Raw genomic sequence first — 22,422 nt, 5'->3', positions numbered from 1 at the left:
CGTCTCCAAGAGGCAGGTGTCACATTAAATGACAAATGTGAGTTTTCAAAAAGCAGGATTAAATTCTTGGGTCAGATTATTGAAGGATCAGGAGTCAGCCCAGACCCTGAAAAGGTTAAAGCCATCACAGGCATGCAGGAGCCTACCAATGTGAGCGAGGTGAGACGTTTTCTTGGAATGGCAAATCACCTTGGAAAGTTTTTGCCTCACCTGGCAGAAAAGACACGCCCTCTGAGAGACCTGCTGAGGAAGTCTAACATGTGGAACTGGGGTTCACAGCAGCAGAAAGAAAGCCTTTGAGAGTATCAGAGCTGATCTGACGACACCCCCGGGACTCGCTCTGTATAACCCAAATGTTGAAACGCTGGTGTCTGCAGATTCTTCTTCCTATGGGATGGGCGCGGTTCTCCTCCAAAAACAAGAAAATGGAGGATGGAAACCGGTCGCGTATGCGTCCAGAGCTTTGAGCGAAACAGAGCAGCGCTACGCCCAAATTGAGAAGGAGGCGTTGGCCTTGACGTGGGCATGTGAGAGGTTTCAAGAGTTTCTCATCGGGAAATGTTTTCACATCGAAACGGATCACAAACCGTTAGTCCCACTGCTGGGTTCAAAGAGATTGGATGAGCTGCCACCCCGCATACAACGCTTACGTATGAGACTGATGAGGTTTTCTTTTACCATCTCTCATGTCGCAGGCAAAAACATAGCAACGGCAGACGTTCTGTCAAGAGCTCCTGTTGGAGGGAATGATTCTGACTTATCGGAGGAAGATATCAACCTGTATGTGGACGCGGTCATAAGCAGCTTACCAGCTACTGAGAGCAGGCTTCAGCAAATTAAGACTCATCAGGAGAATGACGTCATAGTTCAGCAACTCAAAAAGTGCTGCGTGGAAGGATGGCCAGATAAATTCTCAGCTGACAGATCCCTGCAGCCTTACTTGCAGTACTCAGGAGATCTCTCAGTTCACAGCGGTTTGCTACTTTACGGTAGCAGAATAGTGATTCCTGCATCACTGAAGAAGGACATTCTTTCAAAGCTGCATGAAGGACATCTGGGGATAACCAAATGCAGAGCAAGAGCCAAGCAGTCAGTTTGGTGGCCAGGTCTCAGTAAAGAGTTGACAGAAATGATAGAAAAATGTGACGTCTGTGCTCGTGAGAGAACAAACCTGAGGGAAACTTTGATTCCTACTGAGTTTCCTACAAGACCATGGTCCACAGTAGGAGCAGATCTGTTTCAGTTTGGTTCACAGCATTACTTGATTGTGGTGGACTATCATTCCAGGTACTTAAAGGTGGCCAGGCTGACATCTACAACATCTGAAGGTGTTATTGAACACTTTAAATCTGTGTTCGCACGACACGGCATTCCGGATGAGGTGCGCACGGATAATGGACCACAATTTAGTTCTGAGCACTTCCGTAAATTCGTGCGCTGCTGGAACTTCAAACACGTGACTTCAAGCCCGCATTTCCCACAGAGCAACGGTGAGGCGGAACGAGCTGTGAGAACGGTAAAGAATCTTCTCAAGAAGTCTGGGGATCCATATCTTGCTCTCATGGCTTATCGTTGTGCACCTCTGGCGAATGGATACAGCCCTGCAGAACTTCTGATGGGTAGAAGGATAAGAACGACTGTTCCTATGATTTCTTCTCAGCTTAATCCAGAAGGTGCGGATATGAAGAGGCTGAGAGAGATTGAGCAGAAGTACAGACAAAAGCTTCAGCAAGATTATAACAGCAGACACAGAGCACATGATTTGTCTCAGTTACAGCCTGGAGATCATGTGTGGTTTAAGGGTCTGCAGGAGAGGGGCACGGTTGCTTCGGCTGCAGATACTCCAAGGTCGTACGTCATAGATACACCAAAGGGGGTCCTGTGGAGGAACAGATACCACCTTTCACCAACCCCTGTGGCACCAGAACCACCTGCTCTTTCTCTCCCGGAGGATACGAGAGGAAGTGTGGCCCCTGAAGAACACGAGTTGGAAGAGGAGACTTCAGCGTCTGAGAGACGGTTTCCAGTAAGAGCCAGGGCGCCACCAGCGTACCTAAAGGACTATGTTTGTTCAAACAATAGGAACTGGGTGAGTTCTGGGGCAGAATAATCCCCACACTCAGATTGAGGATCTGAGTATCTCATTCCTCATAGATAGAAGTTTGTGGTTTTATGTTGAAATGCATGAAGTTGTTAATGGTTTCACTAGGATGTGCACTTTATGTTGGTTATGTGTTTGAACACTTTACAGAGGAGCAGTGCAGTGTTACTGATGAGAAATCTTTTTGTTATGTTACCCTGACGTTCTTCATTTAAGAAAGGGGGATCTAGTATCAGGTGACACAAAGGGGTAGGAACCTTTGTGTGTGTTGATTTGTGCCTGGAGGGAAGTTGAATAAAAGCGGAACCTGTGTGAAGCTACAAGCGTGTGTTGGTGATATAAAAATATATAAAACTCAGCCACTTGAACAGGATGACTTCGGTGACGCCATTGGTATGTTTATTTCAATTTCAATTATAGTCTGATATTATTATTCAACAAGTGAAATAGTTAAACCACACAATATCTGCAAAAGTTTAAAAGTACATTTCTGACAAAGATTTCTGACATCTGTTTAATTATGTTCTGTTTTATTTCAAGGTTATCAACCTCTCATCCATTCCTTGTTGAGTTGTCCAGCGTCCTCCGTTGTCTCCTGAGCCATTCGAGTTGGGCAGCATTGAGCATGAAGAGAAATAACTCGACAGCAGCAGTACGGTTCTTTGGACCCTTTGGTGACCCGGTCCTCCTGCTGGTGACAGCACCGGGTTGCAGCGAGACACTCTGGCGGCGCGGGGCAGAAATGGTCGTCCCTGGAAGAATCTCTTCATCATCTTGCAGGTCAGGTGTAGAACTGCAGGAACGAGGAGCGATCATTTGTCATGGAGGTCAGCTATCAGGGAGACCCTCTGACAGTCAGTCAGGACTTCATCCACACTACAGAACCAAAGGACCAACGGTCACACTTTGCCCCTGACTGGATCTCTATCCGGTTGATCAGAACTGCATCCCAATCAGGTCCATCAAAGCTGTCGGTTTGATCCAGAAAGAGAACATTGGTCCACAGTATTTAATCCCATTTAAGCTCCGCCTCCAGCTCACACATGTAGGCGGTTCTCTCAGAGGTGCTGATGTTGGAAGGAAGAACACGTCTCTCAGGTGATGGAAGCAGCAGATATTGGAGGAGAAGATATCATCTGAGAATACGGACAACTCCCAGACCAAAGCTGTTCTTGTATCCAACAGTCTAGAACAGTTTGTCCTGCAGGAAGTTCCTGATGTGTACTTCTCTGCTGGATTTCCATTTTCCTTTTTCCACAACTGATGTCATCAATCTGATCTTTCAAAACACTTTACTTCCTGGTTTCATTGACAGCATATGTTCCTAAAGATCTGACCCCCTAAAAGCTCCAATAGCAGCTCAGCAGAAACTCTGATCTTTCTTGATGGAGGGGCGGAGCCTGAAGAGGAAGCATCTTTCTGCAGGTGGTGCTGCAGCTTTGGGCATGTTTTCCAACTCTTTAGCTTCTGCTGTTCATGGAGTCGTGTCCCTCTGTTCTTGGAAAGGAGAAACCTGCAGAGAACTTTTCCCATTTCCACTCCCTCCTTTCAGCTGCTGCCCACTGTTCCCCTCTGAATCAGGAGGGAGGGGCTCTCATCTGTTCTGCCCACCCCCATCTAGAAAGACATCAGCACCACCTGAACATTCCAAAGCTCTTTTCCAACCCATTTCTACTGAGAAGGAACCAAACACATGAAGATTAGAACAGCTGGAACAGGATGAGGGGGAAGGCTAAAGATTCAAGTCTGTTTGTGAGTCAAAGACAGAAATCAATAGAAAACACAGAGTTGATTCAAAAGAGCATTTATTAGATCCAAACAGGCTGCAGGAATTTTAGACAGCTTTCAGTTTGAAGCCTTTTGACACTAAGATGCAGTTCTGCAAACAGCCAGCAGGTGTCTCCCTTCTCCCTCCTGCTTCAATGCAGTTGGTGTTGTTGCAGCAGCTGCATCAAAGTGATTCTCTGCATCCAGAGGCTGTCATTCCTCACTAAGATCCACTCTGTTCATTCATGTCCTCTGGAGAAAACAGGCTTTATGCTCAGAAAGTTTCTACTAGTTTAGACATTCTAGAAAATGAGGAGATTCTACTGGATTTAGATGAAACTTCTTTCATCAGACGGGATTACTGCTCCAAAAACGGACTTCAAAGGACTTGAATCCAGACCAGTGAGTCATGTGACCACAGCCTTTGTCCGTGTCTCCACTATGAACATTCTGGTCACATGACCATGTTGGAGGTTTCTGAATGAAACTCTGTTTTTGTTTGTCAATGAGAGTTTCTGGAGAACAGAAATCAAGTGTGAAACATCTGGAACCAGAATCTAGTGATCCAGAGTTCTGGTTCTGTCCCTGTTCCAGAGACAGAACCAGGATCCAACGCCTGACCCACACATAGATCTATGTCATCCAGAAATGTTCTGTCTGATCAATGATTCCCTCAATCCTTGATCAGTCCATCCCAAACTCACATCTGTCCATCAAATGTAGATCAAAGAAGAAAGTGATGATCTAGAAAAGAATCTGTTTGTCTGCAGGTCTGTTTTTCTCCAGATCCTGGAGCTGCTGAACATCTGAATCCAACCCATGTTTCAGATCAACATTCCAAGTTAGAACGAGAAGAGGAAGTGCAGTTCTCCATCAGTCCCCCGGGGGAGCTGCAGCACAATAACTGTCCACTTGATGCTGAGAGAGACAGTGGAGCTGATCTCAGATCAGTTCCTGCTGCAGCTCTGACACTCATCTCCACTTCCTCTAATTCCTCCATCACTCTGCTCTCCACCTCCCAGGAACACCGTCCAGTCACAACATCTCTGCAGACCAGCTGCAGCTGCTGCTCCTCTCTGCTCCTCCAGGAGGAACATCAGACTCATAACCTGCAGAGAGAAAGCAGAGAGACAGAGATGAAGGAGTGTCTCCTGATCCTGGTCTGTCAGTCAGTGATGCAGCACAGCAGCAGAAAGAGCAGCAGGAGCTTCAGTCCTGTTCAGAGCAGCAGCTTCCTGTCATCTTCACCTGTTGGAGCTTCTGCTGCTCTGATTGGCTGACTGTTGTCCTGAAGCCTGTCATCATTCTCCTCAGAGCTTCACTGAGAAGCTGCAGCTTCACAGGAAACTCTGCATCTTTGCTCTCAGACTAACTTTAGGACCAAACATCTGGAAGCAGCTGGACTGACTCCAACCCTCTACTGACCTCAGAGTCTGCAGTTTGGAGTTTGGACTCTCCACCAGATCCTGGAGCTGCTGAACATCTGAAGACTGAAGGTCGTTGTCTCTCAGGTCCAGTTCTGTCAGGTGGGACGGGTTGGACTTCAGAGCTGAGACCAGAGCAGCACAGCTGGTCTTTGACAAACTGCAGGACTCCAACCTGAATCCAGAAGAAAGAGTTGAGTTTAAAGATAAAGTTCCTGTTTTTCATCCTTCACTTCTTCTAAAGAGTTCAGAGCTGAAGAAGATCAGAAAGTTTAGAAAAAGTCCAAAGATGTGAAGCAACAGCAGCAGATCAGAAGAGTCCAGCAGAAGCAGAGAAGAAGAACATTCAGGAACATTCAGGACAACATGCAGCTGCTTCAGGAAAGAAGTCCAGATGTGTGAAAGTCAAACATCAGCCTGTGGCTGCATCCAAACCAACGGATGTTTCTGCAGCAACAGCAGAAAAAGTCCACTTCCTCTTTCTGCTCAGCTCTTCTCCAAACAGCACTGAATCATGGGAGAATTTCAGCAGCAGGATGCTGGAAAGTCTTCCTCCCAGTTTTCAGGAGATGATCTTCCAGTCCTTCTCTGCTGCAGCCCTTCAAGCAGAGACTTTCAGCTCCAACAGATCAAAGCAGAGAGAAGAAGGAAGTGATGAGGAAGAGTCAGCAGCAAATGTTGGACATTGATCCCTGATCAAGCATGACTTCAGCTCTGAATGAAGAGTCAGAAGCTGCTGGGAGCTTTGATGGATGATGTGATGATGTTTGTGGATGAAAAGGTGAGGATGTTGGTGGAGGATGTGTCTGTCAGAGCAGCATCCAGCTGCAGCAGGACTCTGTCACTGTCTGCTCACAAACATCAGCCGCTGGACTCTCAGCTGCATCTGCTGAAACACAGCAGCAGGACTCAGAGTGCATGTGAGCGTGCACGGCTGCTTCTTCTGCACGCGCTTTAAAGGAGTCTGTTGGAGCAAAGACACAAAGAAGAGCTGATGGCTGCAAGCAAAACTTTGAGGAGCACAAATGTCAGCAGACAGCTTTGAAACAAGCAGCTGCAGGAAGGAAAGAAGAAGTTCTTCTGCAGATCTTTGAAGAGAACAAGCAGCTGCAGGAAGATGCTGCTGCAGATCAGAATCTGGACATTTCTGCTCACTGTGGGTCAACACAACTTTGTCATCATATTGATCTGAACACAACTGAAACATGGAGTCTGACCTCAGAGTCTGCAGTCTGCAGATTTGCGGTAATTTGTGGTATATAAACGAACAGTAATATAACCAAAAACATCATTTCCATTTCATTGCAACAGTTTAAACATTTTACTCCAAATGACCTTGTCGACATAGGTGACAAACATCCAACACAATAGGCCTCCATCTGAAAGAACGCCTGATCTGAAGAAAATGCGTCCTGTAAACACGCCGTTCAGAATACTCTGCCCTGATCAGACTCGTTTGGATCTAAATTTCTTTCCGATGGAGATAGGTGGGTTATGCCGATTGTTGATCCGATCGTTGTTCATTCCGATCGTGTGTCACTGCTGCTCTGGTTTAACGTCATGGATAGACGGTGTTTTGCTCCAGAGAAAGCTTTGGAGCTCAAACAGGACCGACCGGCTGCTCTGCAGAGGCCCACCCGATGCAAAGAGCTGCTCCTCTCTCGCCCCGCTGGCTCTTCACCTCTTCCCTGTCTTACACCCCTCACGAGGGAGGAGCGCTTCGTGACGTCTGGACCCTGGGTGGTCCTGGTCCGGGTGCTGGTGGACGGAGCGAACTGTGTCTCTGAGCAGAGCAGCCGGATAATTAAAGTGTGTTTGAGGGGAGGGAGGATGCTTTGTTACGTGTGCGTTTTGTTGTTAATGCGTGGAAGAATTCAGACTGCGATCCGTCCCGCCGCTCTGGGTTGGCGGCTGCCGGACTCAGGAGAACCGTTTCTCAGATCTCAGACTTCCAGCTCACACAGCGGCTTTGGGGCAGTGTGAGCTTTTCAAAGTAGAAATGTCCCTCAGTCCTTAGAAACTGTTCAATCAATCACATGGATTTGTGTTTCCAGTTGTGTCCCGACAAAATAAAGGCTGATTATTACCACACATTTACGTGCAGCCAAGATGCAGATTGCAGCATTTCCCGCATGGATTTATGTTTTTTAAACAAGGCTAATGTTGTTAGCGTGTTAGCCTAACCTTCTTCCACAAAAAAAGCACTGACCACACAGATTAAAGATAAAATGATGAGTGAACAGGTGCTTCATAATATTCTCAACATTAATAAAAGCAAGTTTAGAAGATCGTCTCGTAGATTACCGAGCTGCTGCATAAACGTATGTGACAACTAAGTTTCCTTTTCCGGCATTTTTAACACTACTGCGCATGCCCAAATGATTTATTCTGACCAAAAGTGTGACCATGTGAACGTTTGTTCTAATCAGAAAAAGGTTTTCTGGGACGATGTAAACGGCTGAATTTAAACCCGACCATTGATCCCATCAAGATATTTTGCAACCGCAGCTACTGACATCATGAATAGACTCCAATCCATGATCATGTTTTTAGGCTGTTTTTGTTCATTCTGCTTTGTGTTTTGGTCGTATCGTCCAGCCTGACCTGGGGCCTGTTTCAGAAAGGAGGTTAAGTGTAAACTCTGAGTGCGTTAACCCTGAAATCAGGGAAAACCTGGGTTTTCTGTTTCAGAATGGGAGGTTTGTTAAACCAGAGTAAACAGAGTAAGTCAAACCCGTTTCTGAAAGAGAGGTAACTTATACTCGGAGTCAGTATCCATGGTTACTTATGCTGTGAACCTAACCTGGTCGGGAGCAGGTTTTATTCTCCAAACTCAAAGTTTCTGCCGGTCCCCTCCCCTTTTTAAAGACGAAGCGGTATTTTTCGCTTTAACCTTCATTGCCCACATTTCCGTCACACAGAGACGGTCTAAGTGACAAGAATGGCTTGTTCTTTTTTGGAGGACCCAATAGACGAGGAGACTGCATTAATTCATAGAGAATTACATTTACGTCGTACGAGGATTTTGAGAAGACTCAATTTTTTGTCATTTCCCTATGCGTTTTTGTTTGAGCGTTACCGTTTTTCGTTGCAGTCAATTACATATACAATGAAAACAACATTAGATATGTATTGCTATGTAGATGTTTCATATGTCAAATATTGTCAACAAAGCTTACATCCATGACATGCTCACATTTGACCTGATTGAATTATGTTTTTATACTTCATTTTTAGCTGCTGCCATGTTCTTTTAATTCCTGCAGGATTGCATCTACATGAAAATGAAATCAGGGACATTGAATTAGATTAATGTAACAATTACTTTTTGGAAACACAATTTGCTAGCACTGCTTACTTTCTTAATCCCATATAAACCTATACCACTTGATCAATACAAGGGTAGTGTTGCAGCGTGTGTGTGCTGAGCGGGGTGCGATCCACGAGAGACAAGGGGAGGGGCGATTGCAGGTGCAGAAGGGGGGGGGGGGGGTGAGCACGGAGCAGAGGTGTGTGCGTGGAATATATTGTGTGTTCGGAGGACGGAGCACTTAGTTAAATAAAGAGAAGGTGTCATTCCCAGAATAACTGTTTTGGAGTCATTCTTTATCCGCTCTGGAGGTTGAGGGTTTCCAACGGGAAGTGAACCCCGAAGGAGAATTCCCTTCAGCCCTGAAGGAAATCTCCCTGCGCTTCTAAACTCGGTCGGAAAGACGAGAGAAAAGAAAGGAGAAGTCTTCGCGCAGCGAAAGGTTCAACAGTAGACAAAAGTTCACTTTTAAAAACACAATTGCATGTATTAATATTAAACTGACCAACGTTTGCCAGAGGGGAAGGTTAACAAAAAAGTCCTCTAAACATTATCGACGTTAAATGCATTTTCCCTAGGGAGCCAGTTTAGCTCGTGCTGGTTTGCGGCGCCTTCCGTCCGTGAAACCCGGGCTCGACTCCGGGCTGCTCCCTGTTCCCTTCTCTACCTCTGCCGGTTCCAAGCCCGGTTTGAGAAGGTTGCGTCAGGAAGGGCATCCGGCGTAAAACATTGCCAAATTTACCATGCGACTTGTTCGCTGTGGCGACCCCTGATGGGAGAAGCCGAAAGTGGAAGTAAATGCATTTTCCCCCAGATTGGTTCTGTACACTATGCAGCATTTCATGCATTTACACCAGGAATAACACTTCAAAAGTACACCTAAATATCACCATTTTTTATTTCACTCCTTACGCTCTTTAAAAAGTTATTACAGTCAATATTTTATAACAATGATTTAAATGCAAACTTAGGCATTAACTTGAGCAGCTATGTTTTTCCACGCTAACTGTCTCTGTTTTGCAGATGCAGCGGTGTTGCTTTTCTTCTGGAATATGTACTCATATTCACTGTAACTCTGCAGCAGCACGTCAAGTTCAGCTGGAGAAAAATACGCAGACCTCTTTTTTTCACGGTTGCCATGGTGACTCGTGATATCTGCGCTCCATTGATAATGGCTTCTTATAGACGCGGTGCACACGCTCACCTCCGAATCAGTCCACTCAGAGTTGATTGATCTAACTCGGATCAGCTTCTCTGAAACAGAAAACTCAGAGTTGTTAATCTCTAGATTGACCAACTCAGAGTTCAAGTTCAACCTCAGAGTTGGTTGAACCTCCTTTCTGAAACAGGCCCCTGGTCTGTCAGATTGTTTTATATTTTTGTTATTAATGGAGTGGCTAAATGAGGGCTGGCAACAATAGGAACTACAGATCCCATGATGCAATGCTTCAGCTGCCTTGCTGAACTGTTGAGTTGTGCAGCTTCCCTGGAACTCAGAGAAAAATGTGACGGAGGTGATGATCATCTTTAGCTGCTCTATAACATTTATTTCACTGAACAGTCCATGCAGAAGTCCACAGAACCAGTCAGAACACCAAACTGGATGGAAAAAGGGAAAATCCTATTTCCGGATGTGCTCAGCGTGATGACATCATCTGCATCTCTGCTATACAACTAGCGCCCCTTAGTGGTGAAAATCAAAACCACATTTCTCTCTGACAGATCAAATGAACTGGAGAACATTTGACACAGTAATCCAACATAAACTCTACAAGATCTACAAGATTTACAAGATCCTGATTGAAACAGATCAGTTTCTATCAATCATCAGAACAATCAATTCAATTGATGAAGAAAATCTGAACCAATCATCAGTTTGTTTCAAACACGGCTGTAGACAGAAAATCTTCCAGTGAAACATCAGAAAGTTCTTCACCTGATCCGTTCTTCTCATCCTTCAGGGAGTTCAGCTTCTTTACTGACCTTAGAGTCTACAGTCTGCAGTCTGGACTCTCCAGAAAACCACACAGATGAAGAACTCCTGAATCCTGCAGGTTCCTGTTGTAGCTCAGGTCCAGTTCTGTCAGATTAGACGAGTTTTTCTTCAGAGCTGAGACCAGAACTTCATAGCTGATCATTGACAAACTGCAGTACCTCAACCTGCAATGAGACAGAAAAGTGTGTTCAGGAGCAGTGATGCAGCTGGAGGTCCAGGAACTTGGTCCATTCAGTCAGGTGGGACCCGCCCTGATGACAGACTGACAGATGACATTTTCACTGTTTGCTCATTTCTTTTGGATTTGGACCCAAAAACATGATCAGGAATGAAAATGACATAGATTAGAAATGACTTGAAATGAAGTTAAAACAGACGAGGAATTGAAATGTCATTGATCATCATGAATAATTCATGACTACATATTTACAATCCTATAGATTTAAAGCACATCTGTCAAACTCAAGGCCCGGGGCCCAAATGTGGCCCTCAAGACCATCCATCCATCCATCCATCTTTCTCCGCTTATCCGGGACCGGGTCGCGGGGGCAACAGTCTAAGCAGAGATGCCCAGACTTCCCTCATCCCAGCCACTTCCTCCAGCTCCTCTGGGGGGACCCTGAGGCGTTCCCAGGGAGGCGTCCAGGAGGCATCCGGACTAGATGCCCGAGCCACTTCAACTGGCTCCTTTGAATGTGGAGGAGAAGCAGTTCTACTCCGAGCTCCCCGCGGGTGACCAAGCTTCTCACCCTACCTCTAAGGGAGCGCCCCGCCACCCTACAGAGGAAGCTCATTTCAGCCGCTTGTATTCGGGACCTCGTTCTTTCGGTCATGACCCATAGCTCATGGCCATAGGTGAGTACTGGAACGTAGATCGACCTGTAAATTGAGAGCTTTCCTTTTTCGCTCAGCTCTCTCTTCACCACAACGGACCGGAACAGCGACCGCATAACTATGGACGCCGCTCCGATCCCCCTGTCAATCTCTCTGGTCTTCCCTCACTTGTGAACAAGACCCCCAGATATTTAAACTCCTCCACCTGGGGCAGGGATACTCCACCCACCGAGAGATGGCAAACTACCTTTCTCCCTTAAGACCATAAAAGTTTTTAATTTCTTAAAATAATAAGAAAGATTGGTGTGTATTTATTCATATCTAGGGGGAATCGGACTTGAAATATTGGAATTGCCAACTATAAATTAGGACATAAACACTATCCATGTAACCTAACCTGACAGAATCAAATCTAAAATGATTGAGTAACAAGCAAACATATGTTTTCTATGCAACTGCAATTTATTTATTTAATTATGAACAACATAGGACTCCATAATGGTCACTTTGAAAATGTATCATAAATAATGAGTTATTTAACATTAAGGAGTAGTTACATATATTTTTCATTACATTTAGTTACATGTATTAGTGACATCTGGCCCTTTGAGGACAACCACTATCCTGATGTGACCCTCGATGAAAATAAGTTTGACACCCCTGATTTAAAGCTTCCATTTCAAAAATGTCAGATTTCAAAAACTAAATAAAGAGACACAGGCTGTGTCCAAATTCCAGCCCTAACTCCTTGTTAGGGAGGACTGTGAGGACGGATGCTGTGTCTCTGATTCGGGGGAGGAGTTTAACATCAAACAAGATGGGGGCGGGGGGGCGGGGGGGTTGGTCAGGATACAGGGAGGAGGAGACAGAGATGTGACTCCACTTGGATGTTCCACATTTATTCTGTTGATGATTCATATTCCAAGGCAGTCTGTAAACAACTAAAGATCCTCTCATCACTACACAAACAGCACAAACTGACCTGCTGTCAATCAAATAAAGTCCATAAAATAATAAAACTGAGTCTGTCATTATGAACATAAACTCCTATAATATGCTAAATAGAATTCAATCTGCTTTAGTGCAGGAACATCTAGTGTCCTGGATTCTAGAAGCAATTCTAAGATCATGATCACTTTTAATTTAGACGTGAATATGACGTCATTGATTTCACAAAGTGAAAATCTAATTGATATAAGCGTTTAGTGATGATCATTTATGAATCCACCGAGTTCAGAAGATAAAAAACCTGATGGTTTGTCTTCTTTTATGGACCGCATGAGTCTGACATAAAGTGAATTATTATTATTATGAAAAAAATATACATTGAAATACTTTTTTTTTTTAAATGTGAATAATTCCCCAACCTAAACTATAAAACCCTTCAATTTAGTAAAAATGTATCAAATAAATGACAGCAGTTCTCCTAAAACATAAATGTCTCCTTTTAGTCTCTATCTAAACTAAAGAAAACTCTGGTTTCCATCCAAATGACAAAGAAATGTCTCCATCAAAGTTTCCCACATATCACCACCTTTAGTTTCTAACAAAGTAAAGCACAGAAGTCCAAACCGTAGAACATTAAACCGTTTCAGAGGTTTTCTCACACACACAGTCCAGTTTAGTCCCGGTACCGGCACCTTCAAGCCAAGAAAAAGCCTTGCAGGCCTGTTGTTGCTCTTGGAAAACATGGAGTTTGTTGCAATAATCCAGTCAGATCCAGAGAGAACAGAAAGACCACGACTCTGCTTCCATGTGACCAGCGTGATGCACGTTACACCACAGCCTCCACTCCCACTCCCACTCCCATCCAGAAAACAGCTATTCACCCGCAGTTCCTCCACTCACCAATCCCAGCTCATGTACCGATCCAAATGTGTCCAAATGTCTCTACAAACTCACTGGAGGGAAAAGTCTCCATGTGCTCTGTCTCCAACTTCCTGTCTTTAAATAAACTTTATTAACAAATATTGAAAATACAAAATACCAAACAACACTCCACACTATGTGCAAAAGACAACATGTTCACATTTGCCAGAGAAATGAACAAACATGTCAAAAAGCCATAATAATAACAATATAGAACAGTTTAAAAAATAAAACTAAAACAATAAAGACAAAAGAGACCAAAAGAAGTAAGAGAGTTTTCTATGGAGTCCTAAACTGTTCATAATTAAATAAATAAATATGACCTTTTGCTATCAACCAATAAATCTCTCATAAATATATAAAAGGATCATGAAATATTTAAAAACCTGCACACAGATTTTAAAAATTCAAAAGATTTTTTAAATTATATTGTAATATTAAATATATTTCATTTTGCTTTAAAAACCTGTTCATTATTTTAAAACAGCATTTTAAAATATTCATTTTTTATCATGTTGAATATTATTATAACTCTATGGCTTTTTTCATAACCTCAGATTTCTAAATCAATATTTTCCACTGTTCTAACAGCTTTTTGGTTAGTGCAGTATTTAATACTATTTACATACAGGATCATTTCTTTTCTGAAAAGCATGAAAAACAATTTTTTGATAGCATTTATACACTTATAAATGAAATATCTAGCCATAATTATTATTGATTTAACTACATAAATTTGCTCTGCATTAAATCTACCTTGTGTAAAATATCCATAAATAATATGTTCGTAGAATAATTTCTAGTCACATGGATGGTTGTCATAAAATGAGTCAAATCTTTCCAAAATGTTGGAGTGAAAGAGCAAAGAGGCACAGTTTCTGGTGAGGAAGGACAAAATGAACAGTTTATGTCCAGATCTTTTTCAATTTGGTAAAAAAGTGTTTTTCTGGGTAAAATGTATGAAGAATTCTGGGAGAAATATCTTGAATTTTCTTGGTGATTAAATATTTTTGGGGCAGGAACCATACCCATCCTTATAGGTTTCCATGTGCAACACTGCCACATACCAGTGTATCCTGAGATGATATAATGAATGCTTGCCATACACATGTTTTCATTTAGGAAAATATTAGATATATATTAATTTAGGATATGTACACTTCTGCTGTAAAAGTTAAAAATAGCCCTTTTATCTTTAGCTACAGGAGAAGGAAAGGTTACGTTCGTTATGCGTTGGTCATGAACAAAACAGCTCATATCTCATATAATTATATTTCACATTTTGCAAAATGCAATTTGCTTTTTTTTCCTCTGTATTTCCTGCTTCTGCTCAATGGACGAACACACCACCCTCCTCTTCCTCAGCGCGTTCACAGATGCAGCAAGTCAATGATCAGGCTGTGGTTAAAACACTTAATTAACAATTATATGTGTTTTCAAGATTATTCAATAATCAAACATTTCAAGAAAATCAGTAAAAATATCTGTGATATTAGACCCGTAAATATTTAGAGGAAAAAATATTAAATATATAAATATAAATATTATAAATAAAATTAATAAATAAATAAATATTCAGATGTTCCCAGTAAATGAAGTTCTAAACAAAGATCAGTTTTTATAATGTTCTGTACCAGTGACAATGACAAATGAATATCATCTGTTTATCTAAATGTAAATGTCAAATCTAAATGTGAACCATAAATGTTTCATTTCAACATTAAAGTCCAGTTTCTGACTCCCAGACTCTGGTTCCCATGGAAACTGATCCACACAGAGGAACCCCCTCAGAAGGAGTCTAGTTAACCATTGGAGAGCACAGAAGACTGAGAGATTCTGACACTCTGGACCACTGATCTCTGACAGAAGGGTTGCTGTGGTGCAGCGTGCTGACACTAAACTATTTAATCCTTTATCAAATATTGTTAATCTTATAACTTCAACTTCAACCTGGTAGACTCTGGTCCTTGTAAATATCGTCTGACATTAAACTGATATGCAGCTCCAGATCTGCCTCTGCAGGTTTACTCAATTCTTTCTTTTCTGCACCCAAACTCTCCTTTCTCTGATTTTCCTCTCTAGTCTGACTCACACTTGTGTCTGTGTGTGTGCACGTGCACACTCACGTGCTCTGCTGTGTCTGATCTGAACTTTGACCTCGGTCAGCTTTCAGGCAGGTTTTATTTCTGTTTCAGTTCTGGTTTGTTTTCTCTTTAAACTCAGAAATCTGTCAAATATTTCAACAGCTGAATCTTCTGTTGCCATGGAAACATCTTTGTTCTAAAGAAAATCTAAGCAGCTGTTTTCTTCCACTGCAGACTCTTCAAAAAATCAAAGATGTTCAATTTGTGGAAAATCCAGAAAATCTTTGAATTCAAACCTTTCAGCTTCAGTGAAGAACTACAAATGTAGAAATGAACCAACCAGCAGCTTCAATGTTCTGACCTCAGAGTCTGCAGTCTGCAGTTTGGACTCTCCAGTCCAGAACACAGAACCACAATGGATGAATCCTCTAGGCTGTTGTTGTACAAGTCCAGTTCTGTCAGGTGGGACGGGTTGGACTTTAGAGCTGAGGCCACAATTTCACAGTGAGTCTCTGAGAGTTCACATCCTGCTGGAAGTCTGTGAAGAGAAAGAAAGACAGAAACAGGTGATCTATGATGAATTCAGGCTGTGATGAAGTTCCAGTTTGACATTTGTCTCTTCATCAGAGCTTCATCTTCATCATGAAACAGTCCTCCTCATCAGTCTCTCTCAGATCTTTCTTTCATCTGCAGCTGGAGGAGAGAAGGTGGAGCTCCATGGAGCTTCATGCTGCCCTCAGTCTGTCAGTGATCTGAGGTCTGAACCCCAAAGTTACCAGTAGCTAACATCTGGATCCCAGAGACTGACAGCTGTCACTCTGACCATGACCATGATGATGAGGATGATGATGAATGTTGACAGTTTTTCATTGTTGGTTATGATCCAGTTTTCTGAGAGTTTTCTGTTTCCATTTCCAAAATGATATCTTCATGTTTTCAGCTCTGAAGCTGTAAACAACAACAGTTCATCTTCCTGTTCTGTTGCAGAACTTTGATCCAGTTTCCTCCTCAGGTCCACGTCTCCCGTCATGAACAGAACCACAGCAGCACCAACCTTCAGGCAGAACTTTCCAGAAGATCTTCTTGGTACAAAGAGGCTAAAGTGACAGTTTCTATGGAGGAACCAGAACCTTTGTAGGTTTACAAGTTAGCTGTGATGCTAAGCTTCCTTGTGCAGAGTCAGAGTCAGAGTCATCCTCGACCATGACAAAGATGTCCCTAACATATCAGGTACTGTATTTTCTTGACTAAAAGTCTGACGTTTTCTCCAAACTGTAGGGGGCGCCCTATGAGGTGCTGCGCCTAAATGTGCTTCTAGAATTACTGACATTATAGAAATGTGCTTCTAGAATGACATTGTAGAAATGTGCTTCTAGAATGACTGACATTGTGGAAATGTGCTTCTAGAATGACTGACATTGTGGAAATGAAGACATCCTTGCATTCTTGACCGTCTACTTTAGGTTCAAACCTTTCAGAAGGTTCTGGATTGGATTTTATTTGAACAAATACAATCCTTCTTTGATCTTTAGCTAAAAGATCATATGAGTGTTAAAAACAAACTGATTTTCTTCTTTCATGTTTTTATTTCTAATCATTTTCAAACCTTTCATTCTTTGTAAATCAATCGGAACACTGATCTGATTTATCATCATAATCACTTCTGGACTCACCTGAACTTTCTGCAGTTCCTCACAGCTGGGATCAGTCTCCGTTTACCCTCATCTGATGTGTAGTATTGGTTCAGGTCCAGCTCATCCAGAACCTCCTCTGACATCTGCAGAGTGTAGGCCAGAGCTGAGCAGTGGATCTGTGAGAGTTCCCTCTTTGATTTTTTCTTTGACTTCAGGAACTCTTGGATCTCCTGATGAACTGAGAGGTCCTTCATCTCCATCAGACAGTGATAGATGTTGATGCTTCTGTCAGGAGAAACTCCATAACTGTTGATCTCCTTCAGGTTGTTGATGGCTCTCTGGATGGTTTCTGGATTCTTCTCTGTCTGACCCAGCAGGCCTCCTAAGAGTCTCTGGTTGGACTCCACAGAGAGACCATGAAGGAAGCGAACCAGCAGGTCTTGGTGTCCAGTTTGACTCTTCAGGGATTTCTCCATGACTCTTTTTAGAAACTCATCCAGGGATGGGTTCTCCATGTTGTTCTTCAGGAAGTCCTTAATGACCTCTACCTTCCTGTTTAGTAACAGTGGAACATGTAGACTGCAGCCAGAAACTCCTGAACGCTCAGATGAACAAAGCTGTAGACCGGTTTCTGGAAGATCTCACACTCTCTTCTGAAGATCTCAGTACAAACTCCAGAGTACACTGAGGCCTCTGTGACATCCAGACCACACTGCTGCAGGTCTTCTTGGTAGAACATGATGTTTCCTTTCTCCAGATGTTCAAATGCCAGCCTCCCCAGCTTCAGAAGAACTTCCCTGTCAGTCTCTGTCAGCTCTTGTGGACTTGTCTGATGTTCCTGCTGGTACTTGTTCTTCTTCCTCTTTGTCTGGACCATCAGGAAGTGGGAGTACATGTCAGTCAGGGTGGTGGGCAGCTCTCCTCTCTGCTCTGTGCTCAGCAGGTTCTCCAGAACCACAGCAGTGATCCAGCAGAAGACTGGAACTTCACACATGATGTAGAGGGACATGGAGCCCTTGATGTGGGAGATGATTCTGCTGGACAGCTCTCCATCTGGGAACCTCCTCCTGAAGTACTCCTCCTTCTGAGCATCATTGAAGCCTCGGACTTCTGTCAGTCTGTCCACACATGAAGGAGGGATCTGATTGGCTGCTGCAGGTCTGGAAGTGATCCAGACCAGAGCTGAGGGCAGCAGACGTCCCTGGATGAGGTTAGTGAGCAGCACGTTGACTGAGGACTTGTGTGTGACATCAGACACCAGCGGACTGTTGCTGAAGTCCAGAGAAAGTCTGCTTTCATCCAGACCATCAAAGATGAACAGAAGTTTGCAGACAGACAGCTGTTCTGCTGGGATCTTCTGGAGTGTTGGATGGAACAGCTGGATCAGAGAGAGAAGACTGTGCTGCTCATCTCTGATCAAGTTCATCTCCCTGAAGGACAGAGGAACCACAGCACTGATGTCTTGGTTCTCCAAGCCCTCGGCCCAGTCCAGAGTGAACTTCTGCACTGAGAAGCTTTTTCCAGCTCCAGCAACTCCGCTGGTCAGAACCACTCTGATGGATCTGTGTTGGTCAGGGAGGACTTTGAAGATGTCTGGGTTCTTGATTGCAGTGTCATGGAGCTGGTTGGTCTTGGTGGTGGTCTCCAGCTGCATCACCTCATGTTGGGTGTGAGCCTCTGGTCTCAGTCCCTCTGTGATGTAGAGCTCAGTGTAGACCCTGTTGAGGAGCGTTTCTCTTCCTGCTTCTTCAGTTCCTTCAGCCACATGTTGACTTCTGCTCCTCAGACTGATCTGATGTTCTCCAAACATCTCCTGCAGACCAACATCTGCTGACAGAGCAGAGAAGAAAGCTCCTTCATGAGTGTTCCACATGTTTCCAGAAGAATCCATCAGCAGATGATCAGGCTCTGACTCACCAGCTCTGGCTCTTTCTGCAGACTGGGGTCCGCTCCTCTTCTTCTCTCTGTGGACACTAAGGAGAAACGTTAGTGAACAACAATCAAAGCAGTCAGTGGGAAGTTCCAGACTGACTCTGATCATGGAGCAGATCCTCTCTGATCTTCAGACTCAGATATTGGGATCCAGACTGTGCTGAATGTGAGCAAATGTGTTTCCAGGTGAAACCAGAGCAGATCTAGTCCATCTGAAGGTCTAAATGATGCCTTAGCTGTGTTTGGAGCTCATGTCTGGACTGAGCTCAGAGAAAAGTTCAGCTGTTTGCTTCATCCTCACAGACTGAGCTTTGTGTCCTCCAGAGTTGTCCAACTCTTTTCTTTCCTCTCAGACCTAAAGCGCTCACAGCAGATGGTTGACCTTCCTGGATGGATCAGCTGATGTTCTTGATGAGAACATTGTTGTTCCTGCTGAGAGCTGAACTCTGCTTTGTTCACTACAAACTGCTTCTTACTGTGAGTCTGAAGGTCCTGGTTCAGTTCTGAAGTGTGGAGGTTTCCATTTGGACCGGTCACTCTTCATGGATCCACAGCTGGAGGCTGCAGACTGGACTCTCTGTGTGACCTGTTGACCTCTGCAAACACCAAAGCATCAGAGTGTTGGAGGATCTGCTTCTTCATGAACAGCTGATGGACTTTGACATGAACACAGACTGAGCTGTTTAGTCTGGAATAACATGACATGTTTGGATCAACAGTTTCCAGCTTTCAGCATTTTCTGTCAGTCAATCCAGACTTTTTTCTAGAAAAGCTGATTCCAATTCTCCATGTAGAAATGGAGAAATTCTGAGAGCAGAAAGTCCAACTAGAACAATGTGATGTTTGGAAAGCATGAAAATCTGAATCCTAGGAGTCTGCAGTGATTCTTCTCATTAGACTGGAGCTGCTGTCAGTCAGAGTCAGCAGTCAACATGTTTTCTTCTCCAACATCTCTGATGTCTCTCAGAGACTCTCAGAAGACTCAACTGAAAAGATCTCATCACACACATGATGCTCCAAGTGAGTCTGATCAGAGAGATCCAGAACTGAACCAGACCTCAAGTCCTTCATCTGAAAACTGTTGATCATCTGAACTACAATCCAGCCTCCAAAAACTCTGACAAACACTCACTGGTCCACTGCTGAATGGATGTTCTTGAAGTTAGGATTAACATCCCTTGATCTGTCACTCATGGACCCCCAGCTGGATCCAGATCCATATCCAGGTCCAGGTCCAGGTCCAGGTTGGTTCCTGTGTAGAATGAAGGTTGCTGGTGTGAGTCCTGAGCTCTGACATGGAGAAGATCATGGACAGTTGGAGATGTTCATCTCACCTCTGAGCTTTGCTCTGGTTGTCATGGTTACCATCTCTGCTTCTAGAGGGAGGGGCTCCCTCCTGTGGTTCCTCCCACTGATCCATGCTGCTGGATTCACTGGATCCACATCAGCTCACACACACCTTCACCTGCAGAGGAAACCCTCCTCCTCATCATCATCATCATCATCATCAGGATCAAGTTTCTGCTTTGGAGCTTCATTTTCAATCCTCAACATCTTCATCAAATCTTTGTTTGCTGCAGCAGAAAAGTTTTTCTTCTTTCATTCAGATGATGATTCAAATGTTCTGATCAGTTCTGTCTGCAGCAGCATCAGGACTCTGATTCCTGCAGGACTCTGTGGATCTGAACCAACTTCTCTTTTCTGATGTTTTTCTGGACTAAAACTAAACATCTGGATGAACTCAGAGTTTCCTCACTGACATTTGACCTTTGACCTGTTTTCTTTCATGTCCAGAATCCAGTAGATCCGCTCTGAAGAAAATCCATGAAGTGAGTTGAAATCCAAACGTATTAAAGCAGAATTGAAGCAACATCAGAGCAAAAGCAGCAGAAAAGATCAAAGCTGTTCAGATGTTCTTCCTCACATGAGAGCCTCTCATTTCATCTGATGAAGATCAAACATTTCCTCCATTCAGACATCAAGCTGCACTTCCTATTCCGCCCTGCAGAGGTCAGTGATTGCAGATCCTAAAAGGCTCCGTCTGTTTGCAGATGATCTCATGATCTTCACTTTGTTTCTTCGTTTGGTTGAAGGATGAAGAAAGAAGTAAAGAAAGAAAAATCACAACCAGATCAAATAGGATTAAAAAAGCTGAAGCTCAGATGATTGATCCTCCTTTGAACTCCTCTAAATCATTTCATCACTTCATGATCCAGAACTCCAAACTAATGGATCAATCTGATCTGATCTCAGTCAGGATCCTTTAGATTCCAACAAAGAGGCTCCCAGCTGAGTCCTAACATTCAAGAACTTCTTCTGAAAGTCTTTGAAATGCAATCATCCACATTCTTTCCATCCCAGCTGTTCCATCAACTCACCCCTCTGACACAAATGCAGCTGTTCTTTCTTTGACTTCTTCCTCTGGATCTTTGGAACCGCTTTGTGTTCCTGAAGTCCAACCGGCTCCAGTTTCAAACCGGTTCTGAATGCAGCCAAGAAGCAGATTCCTGTGGACTTTGGACATGAAGGACACGGTCTGACCCTGAAGCAGATCATAAAGTGGATTAATCTGTTCTGCTGTCAACAGATGATTGGTTGATGTTTAATCATTGACTGGATTTATGATTTGATTGTTTTCTTCTGTCAAACATCAACAGATTTTGAGGTTTTTCTTTTTCTCCAAACATCACATGATGATGGAAATCTGAGGGAACTGGATCAGAAAAAAAAAAAAAACTTTTAAATCTGTTTCCATTTTCCATCATTTCTATTTTCTTCTCATTTTCTTTTCTTCGACCCAAAACTCCTCCAACAGGATTCCTGAAGCGTCTTTCAAAGTCAGAAGTTTCAGATTCTCTATCAGGGTTTGTGTTTGTGAAAAAGACCTTCAGGATTTAGAATCTGGTTCTGGACTCTTCTGCCTGATGAAGGTCTGACAGACAAACCCTGCAGGAAGAAACCAACTGCATTTGCTGCTTCTGCGCTCCAAAGTCTGTTTCCATGGCAACAGCAGGTTGTTAGCTGGTCCCGCCTACAGCAGACTGAGCAACAGTTTTGTCTCCTTTGCACATGTATGTAATAGATTACACTGTAAATACACTCATCCCTAAATGTAAATATTTAGTATTTCTGTACATTTCTAATCAAACAACCTGGAAATCTGGACAGAACTGTTTATAGTAGAACTACCTTGTACAGTAAACCCTTGTTTTTCGCGGGGGTTACGTTCCGTCAAGTAGAAACCTTTATATTTTTAACAATTATTATACAATTAAATACTCTATTATACATTGAAAAGAAAGAACAAAGCATTTTACAGGCTCAAGCACCAATAAAAGTACTTTAGAAATGTTTTTTTTTCAACAAATAACTTCTGTACTGTCAAATAATTTTAATCATTGATGTGAACAGAAGGCTTCAAATCGCGGAGATTAGTCCCGCCCACCGCGACCCAAAGAATTGGATTAAACG

The 22,422-nt window shown here is 43.3% G+C and overlaps 2 protein-coding genes across 3 annotated transcripts in view; both read right to left on the bottom strand.

Moving 5' to 3' along the window:
- Positions 1-21,461, bottom strand: part of LOC144989040 (NLR family CARD domain-containing protein 3-like) — a 228,514-nt gene extending 207,053 nt beyond the window's left edge. The window contains exons 1-2 of one of the 2 annotated variants that reach the window (XM_078940794.1): positions 21,330-21,461; positions 20,719-21,028 (exon numbers count right to left, since the gene is read on the bottom strand). The gene's annotated coding sequence lies outside the window, so the exon portion shown is untranslated. The remainder of the gene's footprint in view (positions 1-20,718; positions 21,029-21,329) is intronic. The other variant, XM_078940785.1, reaches the window with a different exon arrangement.
- On the bottom strand, positions 3,890-18,992 carry LOC144989340 (ribonuclease inhibitor-like). Its single transcript, XM_078941598.1, has 5 exons — positions 18,937-18,992; positions 17,059-18,846; positions 15,747-15,923; positions 5,294-10,762; positions 3,890-4,977 (listed from the first exon to the last, which is right to left on the bottom strand). Exons 2-4 carry the CDS (start codon positions 17,532-17,534, stop codon positions 10,594-10,596), a joined length of 822 nt encoding a protein of 273 aa, XP_078797724.1. The 5' UTR covers positions 17,535-18,846; positions 18,937-18,992; the 3' UTR covers positions 3,890-4,977; positions 5,294-10,593.
- Positions 21,462-22,422: the final 961 nt, after the last annotated feature.

Source organism: Oryzias latipes, chromosome 2 (genome assembly GCF_053564925.1).
Source record: "Oryzias latipes strain Hd-rR chromosome 2, Olatipes_Hd-rR_3.1".
Classification (NCBI taxonomy): domain Eukaryota; kingdom Metazoa; phylum Chordata; class Actinopteri; order Beloniformes; family Adrianichthyidae; genus Oryzias; species Oryzias latipes.
Note: the sequence above shows the minus strand (reverse complement) of the source record. Positions and strands in the feature narration are given on the sequence as shown.

What these genes read in the sequence shown, in the direction of transcription:
- LOC144989340 (XM_078941598.1), bottom strand. Translation starts at nt 17,534, where the DNA reads ATGGAGAACCCATCCCTGGATGAGTTTCTAAAAAGAGTCATGGAGAAA. An exon ending in AGGAACTGCAGAAAGTTCAG is followed by an intron (nt 15,924 to 17,058) that starts GTGAGTCCAGAA and finishes TTCTCTTCACAG; the next exon opens with ACTTCCAGCAGGATGTGAAC. An exon ending in TGCAGACTGCAGACTCTGAG is followed by an intron (nt 10,763 to 15,746) that starts GTCAGAACATTG and finishes GTCTCATTGCAG; the next exon opens with GTTGAGGTACTGCAGTTTGT.